The sequence below is a fragment of the Mytilus edulis genome, chromosome 4 (assembly GCF_963676685.1).
Source record: "Mytilus edulis chromosome 4, xbMytEdul2.2, whole genome shotgun sequence".
Classification (NCBI taxonomy): domain Eukaryota; kingdom Metazoa; phylum Mollusca; class Bivalvia; order Mytilida; family Mytilidae; genus Mytilus; species Mytilus edulis.
In genome coordinates this window covers 74,644,430-74,658,542 of record NC_092347.1, presented here as the reverse complement: position 1 = coordinate 74,658,542, position 14,113 = coordinate 74,644,430, and the positions used below count along the sequence as shown (strand labels likewise).

Genomic DNA, 14,113 nt, shown 5'->3' with positions numbered 1-14,113 from the left:
AAAGCAAGTTTGGTTTTCACACCATAACTAGTATAAGTAAATAGAAATCTATGAAATTTAAACACAAGGTTTATGACCATAAAAGGAAGGTTGGGATAGATTTGGGGAGTTTTGGTCCAAACAGTTTAGGAATTAGGGGCCCAAAGGATCCGAAATTAAACTTTGTTTGATTTCATCAAAAATTGAATAATTGGGGTTCTTTGATATGCCAAATCCATCTGTGTATGTAGATTCTTAATTAATTTTTGGTCTGTTTTCAAATTGGTCTACATTAAGGTCCAAAGGGTCAAAAATTAAACTTAGTTTGATTTTAACAAAAATTGAATTCGTGGGGTTCTTTGATATGCTGAATCTTAACATGTACTTAGATTTTTGATTATGGGCCCAGTTTTCAAGTTGGTCCAAATCGGGGTCCAAAATTAAACTTTATTTGATTTCAACAAAAAATTGAATTCTTGGGGTTCTTTGATATGCTGAATCTAAACATGTACTTAGATTTTTGATTATGGGCGCAGTTTTCAAGTTGGTCCAAATCGGGGTCCAAAATTGAACTTTATTTGATTTCATAAAAAATTGAATTTTTGGGGTTCTTTGATATGAATCTAACCATGTATTTAGATTTTGGATATTTGACCATAATAGGTAAATGTCCAATTTAAAATTTTTAAGTTTTTAAGTTTAAGTTCTTAGACCACATTCATTCTGTGTCAGAAACCTATGTTGTGTCAACTATTCAATCACAATCCAAATTCAGAGCTGTATCATGCTTGAATGTTAATGTGTTCATACTTGCCCCAACAGTTCTGGGTTCGAACTCTGCAGTCGTATAAAGCTGTGCCCTGCGGAGCATCCGGTTCTTTTTTTAATTCTTTTACATGTATAATGATAAGCTGTCAGTTAGTCTTATAAAATTTTATGTGTTGTTTGATAGTTTTTTGAGGACTTAAACTTGTCAATGATAAAGCTATGAAAAGTCGAGAGAGAACATTTTCCCGCCAAAATTTCAATGGCTAATATATCAAAACCAGCATGGTGACCTATGTATTTTTTTTGCTCTTTGGGATTCCTTTATTAATCCCCTATCAATATAAACTAGTCTTTTGAAAAGTTAATTATTTTGAAACAGAGAAGCGAACTCCCTTAAAATAATCTTTCTTTTTTATCACACTAAGTAACAAAATAAAGGGCACCTAATTGCACATTAACAGAGCATTTCCTTGACCCTCAAACTCACTATCATCCTTTACTTTAACCCTAACTCTTACCCTTAAGGAAGTTTGCTGCTCAGTTTTAAAATAAATAACTTTTCATAAAACTAGTACATATTGATAGGGGATTAATTAAGGAATCAAAATAGCAAAAAAAATATAGGGGTCAATGTGCTTGTTTATATATTAGCCATTGGAATTTCGGCGGGAAAATGTTCTCTCTTGATTTTTTATAGCTTTATCATTGACCAGTTAAAGTTCTCAAAAACTATTAAAAATAGATTAGATTTTATAACACTTTTACAAATGGCTCATAATTATACATGTAAAAGATTTATAAAAAGAAAAATGGAGTTCCATGAGCAAAACTTTTTAATGGATAAAACCAGAGGATTTCGAAAATCTGACAAAACATGACAAGCAAACATCCTTAATCATAATCCTTACATTTGCTGCTGCCCTAACCCTAACCTTACCACTAACCCTGAAAGCTGGAAACTTGTCGACCTATGTAGGGAGACAATTATTTGTAAAAGTTAATTTGTCAACCTGTCAACCAACAATTTTGTTAATGTTAAGTTGTTCAGCTGTGAATGTAGACAATTTTTTTATAGTTAAATTGTCGTCCTGTGAATTAAAACATTTTTTTCAAGATGCTACTGTCAACTTGACGACTGTATCACATATTTAACAAAAGAAGATAGTCAGCAAGAAACTACATATCTGTATACTCCAGTTTATCCATTTATTTTCCAATGACTGAAAATTCACAGATTTTTGATACATTTTTTTTTTTTAATAAAAATTGCTAGACCAGTATAGATTTCACAAAAATAAAATTATATTGTTAATTTCGATAGCATGATTTATTTTGAACATGTCCTTAAATGACAACAATTATTTATTCTTTTTGTCCAATGTTTAACATTACCATGCAATAAATACTTTTAAATTTTGTTTGAATTTACAGTATAAATATGTTTTCATTATTTATATATCCATGATACTATTGTACATTTTATTTTGCTTTATAATAAACAAAATAGTATAATAATTTTTATTTGAGAAGTACCTATTTTACAAAGCATCCTTGAGACTTTTATCAGTTTACAGACGTCATTATAAGTTTTGCATGATGGCACAATGGAACAGGATATGTCCGTTGAAGGTTACTACGTTTGATATGATTGGCTTTATTTTAAAATAAAATGTTCCATAGCATGCCGCTTGGTACATCATGACCAGTTGGAGCAAATATGGACGCATCATTTAAGATTGATACAGGTCGAATTTGGTTTGTGATCAAATATAAGACACAGAATATGTTTCTGACACACAATGAATGTGGTCTATGAACTTATAAATTTAGAATTTGTGATTTACTTACTGATTATAAAAAGATGTGGTATGATGCTAATGAGACAACTCTCCACAAGAGACCAAATGACAGAAATTAACAGCTATAGGTCACTGTACAGCCTTCAACAATGAGCAAAGCCAATACTGCTCTTCAGCTTGAAAAGGCCCCAAAATAACAAATGTAAAACAATTCAAACGAGGAAAACTAACAGCCTAATTAAGGAGGCTCGCGGGTACAAGATTTGCAGAAAAAAATAAACATTTATTTTTCATTACAGATTTTATTTATTACCTTAAGTAGTTGTTACTTTATCATATGGTACAAAAATCATTCCAAAAAATTAATTGATGTTGGCCCCTGGTGACTTTTAAAATGTAGATATCATTGAAAAAGCTCCAAATTATCTCCCTTTGGTGCAAAAATGCCATTTTTTTGGTATTAAAATTGAAATATCTTTATTAACTCGTCGGTGACCTATATTTTTTATTGTTAATTTCGAATAAGCTGCATAAACTAAATAATTGTAAAATTTTAGCGATTTCTGTAATTTAGTTCTTTTTTATTTTGATATAACTGCTTTTTCTCCTATTAGTTCAACAGAAAAAAAGGACATTAACAAAAACGTATGCTTCTTTTGAAAGCAGATTATGAGCGTAAATGAACGGTGACCCCATTTTTTTATTTTATTTTCTATTAAGTATAAGATAAAGTTCATTTATAGAAAAATATAGCGAAATCCTATATTAAATAAAAAATTTGATTTAGACCCGCGAGCCCCCTTAATGTAGAAAAAATGAATGAAAAACAAATATGTAACACAGTAACAAACGACAACCACTGAATTCCAGAATCCTGACTGAGGACGGGCACATGTATACAGAAGTAACAGAGTGTGGGTGGGGTTAAACATGTTTTAATGAGATCCCAACCCTCCCCTAACCTGGGACTGTGGTGTAACAGAACAACATAAGAAAGAACTATAAAAAGTTGAAAAGGGCTCAACTCATCAGATGGATACAAATAGAAATACATCTCACAAAAACAGAGTGGACGTGACTGGGTACTTGTTCATCCCAATAACAAAAAGACACAAGTACAGATCTGAGAGTACTCCCAGTTACTGATAGCTAGTTCAAAGCCCAAAACAACTAATCAAATAATCATGAAACTAAGACTAAATTATCAATCCGTGCACATCCAATGGATTTAGTATAAACAGTCAGAGAAAAGCATGACCTTGTGCAATGCACAAAGATACAGAAAAAACGAAAAAATATCATCAAGATAATGGTCAGTGTTGTTGAATTCATCAATCAAATGCAATTTAGACGGGTCTCTACTGAGTTTGGTTATAAACTTTGTTTCATAACTACAAAAACAAGTCTTCTATTAAAGGGGTGCAATAAGTGCCCATAGGAATACCTACATTTGTCGATCTACTTTGTTACAGAAGCGTATATAAATATTATCGAGGAGAAAATTAACAGCTTTTATCATCTCATCACACCTTCAGTAAGTATATCTAGCATATATACCTTTCTCATTAATAATTATAATACAAATATATTTCCTTGAGACACATTCTATATGGTCCAATATCCAAAATTTAAATGCATGGTTAGATTCAGCATATCAAGCAACCATGCCGGTGAATTATATTTTATTTTTATGAAATTGGACCACTTGGACTTAAATGTGAACCAAATGACAGCGGGCCTAAAATTCTAAATCTTCATAAATTCATTAGATTCAGCTTATACAAAAACTCTGCATATCCAATCCTTGTTTACACCAAACAAAGTTTAATTTTGGACCCTGATGGAAACCAGCTTGAAAACGGGGTAAACAAACTATAAATCCAAATAAATTGTGAGATTCAGCATATCACACAACCCCAGTTATACAATTTTTGGTGCAATCAAACAGTTCAAGTCAATTTTTGACCATTTGGATATCAATGTGAACAGATTTGAAAACCGTACCAAAGAATTCCAGACTTTGAATTAAACCCCATTGAGATTGGTAAACAAAACTATTGTGTAAATTCAGAAATTTCAGCAGGCATTTATCATTGAGATTTATAAACTTAAATAACTCGGACATTTTATAGCTAAACCCGACGATCTATTTGTACGTAAGTGTTTCAACAGATTCAGTTGATTGCCAAAATCATGAAATTAAGAATTTTAGCTTTTTGTAAAAGTTAATTGAACTAAGGGACGACATCAAAAGTTCAATGTAGGATATAAACTTAATTCACATAGTTTTTTTCACTGACCCCCCCCCCCCCCCCCCTTCTTAACTTAATTTGGGAAAATTGTATTTACCTATATGGATATATGTAAAATCGATTTTGGATTAACAAAACTTGCAGCAATGTTGACACCCCCCCCCCCCCCCCCACAACTATTTTGATTTAAGTTTTTTTTTATCCTACATCGATCTTTACTGAGATGTCGTCCCTAACTTGTTCGAATCAATGATATGAATAACATCCCTATAATGTAAATCTAAATTTTTTGTCCAAATGTGTCTCGTTATGTTTGTTCTTTTTTACTTTCAAATCTGTATTCGTATTTTGTAAATGTCGGAATTCACACCATTAAGATTATTTGATTTCATTTCATTGCTGCCATGTAAACTATACTAGGAAAGCAGGCGTGTTGAAGAAATTTGATTAGATGATGAGATGGACGGATTGGCTTTGAAAGAAAAACAAGCAAAAAAAATCCTACTTTTGATATAACTTGAAGTAAGAAAATGTGGTATAATTTCATTCCAATGAGACAACACTCCACCAGATACCAAACGACACATATGTCACTGTACGGCCTTCAACATCTATATTAACATTGTCAGAACCAATTTTTCTGCACCAGATGTGCATTTCGACAATAAATGTCTCTACAGTGATGCTAAAGCCAAAATACTTAAAAATCAAAATTTTATTCAAAAGATGAAGAGCTATACTAATCCAAAAGGTTGAAAACCAAAAGCGTTTTCAAAAAACGAAGAGCTATAATAATCCAAAAGGTTCAAAAAAGTATAGCCAAAGCCGAGCAAGGAATCAGAGCTTTGCATGAGGGAGATATATTCCTTAATTCAAAATCATCTCTAACATTTTGTAACAGCAGAATTTAATAATAAAATAAAATCACATAAGTCATTTTCATGCATGCCAGTACCGAAGTCACTGGCTACTGGACTGGTGATAACCTCCATGACTAACAGTTCACCAGCAGAGGCATCAACCTAGTGGTACTCAGTGGCGGATCCAGCCATTTTAAAAAGGGGGGGTCCCAACCCAGAGTAAAGGGGGGGGGGTCCAACTATATGCTCCCATTCAAATGCATTGAACGGAAAGAAAAAAAAAGGGGGTCCAACCCCCGGACCCCCCCCCCCCCTTGGATCCGCCACTGGTACTAGTAACATTAAAGGTATCATTTTTTTCTGCACCAGATGCGCATTCAGTCTACAACTAATGTATCTTCAGTGATCATGCTCGAGTCCAGGATAAACGTTAGTCAAGGTGTTGTTTTTCATTTTTTATTTTTCAATAAAACAACAAAAATTCCGTCTGAAAATTTTATAGCATAACCAACTAATTTTTGAACATTTTCAAGCTCGTACACCCTTGTGAAAGGAGTTTAAGTGTCGAACTATGCATAGAATCGCCTGCCTTTAGCTGAGTATAACAGTTGTATTTTATCTGGGCTTTTGTATAAATCTATTTTTTTTCGATCTAAGAGTCCTTAGAAAGGGGACATTTAGAGTGTCAGAGTTTGTTTCAACAATTATCATTGGAAATTTTGGCTGAGTATCAATTAAGAGAATCTCAGTCGAATAATCTTCATGCTGTTCCCGTTAATTTTAGATAGACTGATGATTATCCTCTTAAATTTCAGCTAGGACTTTTGTCACCGGATTCCCAGCAGAAAATATCATCTTTTCTTATTAATGATAGCGCTTGTTCTTCAGAAGTCATTTAAACAAAAAAGCACGGTATTTATGTAATATTTGTCTTCCTGCTGCCAAAGTTTTCCTGGTAATCCCAAAAAAGAATAAGGGTGCCATACCCCCCCCCCCCCCCCCCCCCCCAATAAAATTGTATGATAGAGATCTTTTGATAATGCGTAAACATGTTATATCTTTAGGTAAAAATTATTCAAGGTATCCTAAGGATCCTGTTATTAAAGGCAGATATATTATTAATACTATAGAATCTGTAATAAATGTAGAGAAGTTAAATATATAAGGAATTTATAAATCAATTACATGTTACAAAAACTCGATACTCTTAGAGCTGATAACCCTAAGCAGTTTTGGAAGTTGATAAATGCATTCAGGAAAGAAAAAAGAAAGCTGCTCCTGACTCAGATACATGGGCCACATCATTTTCGTAATCTTCACTCTGCAAGTGACAATTCATTCTATTCTCGGCTTAAACAGTTGGAAACCCTACTGAGTGACAACGAAAACTTTTCAATCTTTAATGATTTACATAATCAAATTATTTAAAGAAATCTCTGCTGCTATTGGAGCTCAAAATCAGACAAGGCATGTAGACCTGGTTTGATATCAAATGAAATGTTAAACATTGTCAGTCATATCTGATATATTGCTTATATAAAATGGGTAATTTATGCCTCAAGAACAGTGTGTACCAAATGGTATGGGCTGATGGTTATATATTTCACCAATTTTTGAATCTGATGATCCTGGTGACCCATCTAACTATAGAGGTACAACAATTACTAGTACCATTGGTAAACTTTTTAACACTATTTTAAATTCAAGACATGACAATTTTTTGTTCCAAAATAATTTAATTCATAATCCTCAGATTGTCTTTACAAGAGCGTATATCTGCTCATAAGCTGCAAATTGAATTTTTTTTGGTCGGTTTTCTAAATATTCCACGAAATCAAAGAATTTGCAAAAAATGCTCCTCTGGCTGTGTTGAAGATGAAATCCATTTTTTAACTTCGTGTGAAAAATTTAAGTATGATAGAGATGACCTCTTTGACTTTGTTTGTCATAAAATACAGTTTACTTTACTAAACAATCAGCAAAAAATATTTATTTGTCAAGCTGTGAATACAATCAGGTTCTTAATACTGTTGGAAAATTTATTCAAGTCAATATGAGCTGAGACTGTTCTCTATATGCCCCTTGTGGGCCCTTAATTGAAAATAATATATCTTATCTGATATATTGCATTATATATTTGATATGTGGCAGATGGTGACCATCATTCTTTCTCTAAAGTAAATTTGATTGGGAGTATTCGTAATTTAAAAGAAAAACAATCAGGTAACTCGTAAGGATAAAATACTTTCATGATCTTTAAATCATATCAAATGAGACCCCCCACAAGACCAAATATCAATGAGTGGTGCTTTCAGTGACGTCCGCACTCGCTTAGTGGTGCTTTCGTGGAGGTTCGCTTCGTGATAATCTAATTATTTAAAATTTCGCGGCATTAGAAGTTGTGTGGGTGAATCATTCGGAATATTTCGGATGACACTCATCAATAAACATTCAGGAAATTGGTTCGTGTAGACCATTACAACCGAGGGTGTGGACGTTCGATGTAAGATGAAGTAGTGGATTCTTAGGATATACAAAATGTCCATGCTTCAAGTAATTGTAGTAGGTGCTACTAATGTACCGAACGTTGAAAAGTTTGGAGAAAGTGACCCGTATACCACCGTTGAATTTAAAGGTGAGTTAGTTGCAAACTTGCTAAATTTCCCGAGTGCATCCAACCAAAATAAATACACCTGTTTACCTACAGTACATATACGCATACGTAAAATGCCGGTAGTGTCAGAAAAATGAAATGTCATATATTATAAGACCACTGCATTAATTTGCATTGTATTCGTGCATCTAAACTGCACCTTTTAAAATGAAAACTGATAACACTCTTTTATTCCAGGTGAAAAGAAAAAAACTGAAGTTCAAAAGTCATCACTAAATCCTAATTGGGGAGAGGTAAATAAAATGAGTATTTATATTAAGTAACAAGCTACAAATGTTCATGTTTTCCTGTTTAGTTTCCTACTTGTCATTCTTTATATACATCTTTGTTGTTGTGACATTATACAATACATGTTATAGGTGTACTTGTTTAATCCTTTAGTACTGCACAATTGCTGGGGAATCTGAAGGGGTACACCAACAAATATTTTATTTACCAATCACAGTGCCCAGGAGTCGATTTCACAAAAAACTTACGGGTAAGATTGGTCGTAAGTATACTGAATTCTTCATGACTTACGATCAACCTTAGTCTTAAGTTTTTTTTGTGAAACCACCTCCAGAATTTTCAAACATAATATGAAAAATGAAATAAAATAAATGTACTTGAATCTAACCATATTTTTTTAGATGTCAATATGAATTGCTTTTCAATGTAAATCAGCAAAAAGGATTAAATAGATTAAAGATCATTAACATGATTAAAGCTATATGATCTGAGACTACAATAACACAGTTATAGATTGTTGCACCAAATTTAATGCTTAAAAAGATTTCCTCATACATGTATGTATCTTTGATTCTAGGCTTCCTTCAAATGGAGTTGCAGATATTTTGTATTGTATGTTTCTGCTTATTTCTGATTTGCAAAAGGGTTACTGAAAATAAAAATAAAATCAAATTGAGAATTTTACCTGTTGCAACAGAAATTATTTTGTCTTCAAATGGTCAAACATTGTAAGTCCGTAGTTCAGTGGTTGTTTGCTGGTTCTTGTCTGTCATATTTTTTTGTGTATATTATTTTGTTATAACATGGGCTTTGCCCTTTGACTTAGTTCAGGGTTATTGCCGCGATATAGCCTTTTTGTGCTGATGCGGCATACAGCAATCACCAATCAATTTAGGGAAGTAGATGTGACATTTCAATGTCAGAGTTGTGTCCCTTTGAACCCTGTTTACCCTTTTATGCATGGGCACCATACTGATTCCATCCATTTGATGTGTAGGATGTGTTCATTGTATGTAAGGCACATCCAAGTAGTGAAGGATTGATACATGTATACCATACATATTTTTAAATGATAATTGCAATTAAATATGCAGTCATATAAACACACACTTTGTATTTCAACTATCTTTTAAGTTTATATATGTATGATTGATAAACATGTTTTAATCCTTGGCTATTTGGATGCACCTTATGTACACATCCAATTGATTAAGTGTAATGTTTTCTTTAGTTTTGTAATTATATCATCATATTTTTGTAATACATTTCCCCAAACTGAACTACAAAAGGCTATGAACGGTAGAATTTTTGAAATATAAAACAGTTGACTTTTTTGTAATATGAATTTTTTTTTTTTTATACTAAAGTTATATTCTGATGAGATAATCATATAGCTTAAATTTTCATTAGTGGCATCTCCTAGTAATTGTCAAGAATAAACACTCTTTTCACATTTACAAAGAAGAGACATTTGGGTGTGCGTATTCTTGTGGGTTGCTCCAGCGGGAAAACAACAACATTTAGCTGCCATTACATTTTTTATCAATAATTGACATCCTAATAATAAATATTCCAGAACATTACTTTTACATTAAGTTTGGCCTTGTTGGCCAAAGGAATCTGTATTGCTTTATTTACCTGTGAAATTGTTATCAATGACATCATCTCTACTCAGGTGTAACACCAAATATGTATAAGTATCTTTTACATATCTTTACATTTTATATAGATACCTCCATATAACATGTCTAGTCAATTTTATGTAGATTTGTGTGTTCTTTTATATCTAATCCTTCTTACAATGTAAATACTCATACTATTGCAGCTTACAATGTCACATAAACTTGATCGAAATATATATTGTAACATATAATGAATAAAAATTGACTTGAGAGAAATGTCGATGAGACAGAGACCCAACAACACAATCAAATCCTAACCTTGGAAGAAACAATTCTGACATACATACATGTATATATTTTTCTTTTCCATTTGTATAAAGTTCATTGCATTACACCTGATCAGAAGGCATACATTTGTATTAACATATATAAGTTCATTTGGTTGAACATGCAAATGGGAGCATGAAGCATAAGGTACCAGAAATTCAATTTTTATGAATAATTATATTGAGGCCAATTGGCGATTCTCCAGTAATATTAAAGATGGTCTTCCTTTATTCATGAAAAGTTTAATTTTGAGAGCCTTGGACACATTACTTTTGCAACATTCTACAACTATTTTTGACCAGTTGAAAATGTATGGCTGAGTCGATCAATTTTACTTGAACATTTTATTGTGAAATGCAGGAATGGTCATTTATAAATTTGATTACTTTTAATTAATGGCCACATTTGATTTAAAACTGGACAATTCCAATGATATTTCTATGAAGGATATTGTTTACTTTTTATGATAAGTCAACAGATTTGAGTTTTAATCTGTGATAATTTAAATTTACATAAGTGTGGGCTGTAAATACTGGAGATAATTGTGTAAATACACCCATGCATTTTATACTTCAATCTATTATCTCTACAATTCATTGATATTTCGATCACACCCTTGATAACAATTTTCTTTCATTTCAACCTACAAGCATGACAAGTATTGTTTTATATTGAAAAATAAAAGTACAAACGGAAATGGCAGTGTGCAGTGCACTGCACCAATAGGATTCAGAATTTTATATAAAAGATTGGCAATTACACCATTACATTGTTTTTATATAAACATGATCAAATCTAGCAAGTTATTCTAGTTTATGTGTGAGAAAAAACACATTTGAGTCTACTTGTGTACACTACAGATGCAGATTATAGGGTTTTTCAGGGGGCCTGTTTAAAAAATTGGTTGATTATATAGGGAATCACTGAAGCGTGACTCGAGCAGGCCCCCTCTTAGGAAGTCAATGCCCCCACCCCTTTATGACAATTTCTGGATCTGCCACTGGTGTACTCTTTTCAATGGCTAAACTTTTACAATGCAACTGGTTTAACACTATAGTTCACAGACAATTTCCCCTTCTGAACTTACATTCTTTCACTCATGTCCCCTTCTGAACTTACATTCTTTCACTCATGTTTTAAAACTTTCAAGGTGTAGTTTTAATCATATAATACATATACATGTTCCAAAAGCAGACAAATTTCTTACATAACAATTATAACATGTAAAGTGTATTCAGAAGGAAAAGTTTTCATCATAGCTTAATCATTGAAAAATATTGCACATAAATGATACAATAGTAAGTACATGATGTACAAAATGTACTTGGTCATTTTATGTAATATTTGGTAATTTTGACAGTCACAGTGTCCATGAAAGGTCATCTTGTAGTATTTCACACCAATAGCAGTAGTACATTCATCATTAGCCTGAAGTGATATGTTTTTACATGTATGTGTAATCATTGTCAGATTATTTGATAATGACTAAATATGCATGTCATTTTCATCTTCAGTTAGTGTACATGTATACTTTGAAAGGACAGTCAGGCTAGAAAGAGATTGAGAAAGGGAGGTTTGTAAAGCAGGGTGTAATCTCTTATATAATCATAACAAAATGGGAGAAAATCAAAGAATTTGAAAAGGAAAAAGGAATTTTTGGATAGTTTGAGAAAAAGGGGATACAGGGTTAGGGAGAGATTTTGGTGCCACCAGACTGAGCTTAACCCTGCCACATTCTGTATGTACCTGTCTCAAGACAGAACCTGTAATACAGTGGTTTTAGTTTGTTGAGCAAGTGTATATCATATTTGTTTTTCTTTCATTGTTTTGTACATAAACCAGGCTGTTAGTTTTATCTTTTGTGTCATTTCCAGGCCTTTTGTAAAGCTGACTATGTGGTATGGAATTTGCTCTTATTTGCCATACAGTTCCTAAATTTGTAAACTTTGTAATCATTTGGTCTGTGGTAGAGAGTTGTCTCAATCATTCCACACCTTCCTATCATAATATGAGATGTGTCGTGTACAACTGCTTATTCCTACAATATAAAGAAGATAATTATGATGTATGATTGCCAATAGCAGGAACATATATGTTCCCAGCCAATAGTTAAGACAATTATTGACTGAAGATTGTGAATAACTACAGGTCACTGATGGGCCTTCAACAATGAGCATATTCCACACAATATAGTAACCTTTAAAATTCATGGGATTATAAAATATTAAATGAATTAAATTAGAAAACCAACAGCCTAATATGAATTTTTCATACATATTTCATCCTGTCATGCCTGTATGGATTATATTTCACAACAAAAAAAAGTGTGGTAATTTTGTAAGAGTTATATGTCAGCTACTCACACAAATGCATGTACCTATTAAATTCAAATATTTACAAGCCAAATGGTTAAGAATTAATAATTAAAACTTTAAGAGAGTAGAGGTAACCCTGCTTTGGTATTAATATTATTGTCAGAAAAAGTAATGCATACAAATGTATATTTAAATCTCATCAAAAAATGATTATCATGATTAACTGATAAGTATATTTATCAAAATTTTCTTTTCTTTTCCATTTGTCATTTTGACAACATTATAATAAACATTTATATATTCATTTATTCATGCATTTTAACTTGTGTCAATGTTTGCTAAAATAGACAAGAAAAAATAATTACCGGTATGTAGAAAACATTGTGATCTAAGATTTATGATTGTTAACCCTTTACTGTCTTGTGGTCAGAATTTAAAACAAAATATGTAGAACCTTCTCCTTTTCTTCGGATGACTAGAGTGATTGATAACAAATGTTTTAAGTTAGGTTCACACCCATTGTCAAATGCATATACAGTTGACCCTTGTTATCTCAAAATTCCTTTAATAGTAAAGAAGAATTTTAATTGATAGATTTGTATGATATATTTAATCCTGTTATCTTCTATTATGTTTGTTAGTCTGATTGAAAGTCATCTGTTCTCATTTCTGGAAATTTGCAAAATACTGTAAAGATGGACAGCATTATTTTACTCTAAAGGTGCGCAAAAAAATTCCCTCACAAGAGGATAGAGAGTAAAGAAACACCAAGGGAAAGAGAGAGAGAGAGAGAGAGAGAGAGAGAGAGAGAGTTAGTTATAGAAAAGAGAAAGAAATACTATTTTAGCAAGTTTAAAATTCTTAAGCCAAATTTAGGCAAACCTTTCCAACATTGATTTGAAGACAAATGATTTCCATAGAAGATTTGAATGATTTCAATTGAAGAGACAAAATCAGGGGGAAGTTCAAGAATTAGCAATAAAATGTTTTTAAATTTGTGATTTTGAATCACTGCAAAGTACCTGCTTTGTATTGGGGCTTATTATCTATTTTAAATGACAGTTGCTGAAAGAAAATATTTCCCTTCAAAAGTATCATATTGAGACATTTTTTTTTATAAATTCTGGGATGATAATGATACCATGATCATTTTCATTGTCAAAAAATCGAGATGCGTTTTTTAGGATTTAACTGAAACCAGGTATTAGTTATGACTTTTGAAAGGAGAAGATATCTTCTACCCATATACATGTATATTCCTTAAAATGTATTGTCAACATATATTGATT

At 32.0% G+C, this 14,113-nt stretch overlaps 1 protein-coding gene across 34 annotated transcripts in view; it reads left to right on the top strand.

Moving 5' to 3' along the window:
• The first annotated feature begins 8,080 nt into the window (after window positions 1-8,080).
• Window positions 8,081-14,113, top strand: part of LOC139520522 (myoferlin-like) — an 80,945-nt gene continuing 74,912 nt past the window's right edge. For 16 of the 34 annotated variants that reach the window (XR_011663910.1, XM_071313232.1, XM_071313224.1 and 13 more), the window contains exons 1-2: window positions 8,081-8,293; window positions 8,510-8,565. Coding sequence is in view for 32 of the 34 variants with exons in the window: in XM_071313232.1 (XP_071169333.1) it covers window positions 8,197-8,293; window positions 8,510-8,565 (153 nt within the window). In the remaining 2 variants the exon portion in view is untranslated. The remainder of the gene's footprint in view (window positions 8,294-8,509; window positions 8,566-14,113) is intronic. The other 18 variants (XR_011663911.1, XM_071313236.1, XM_071313228.1 and 15 more) reach the window with 3 other exon arrangements.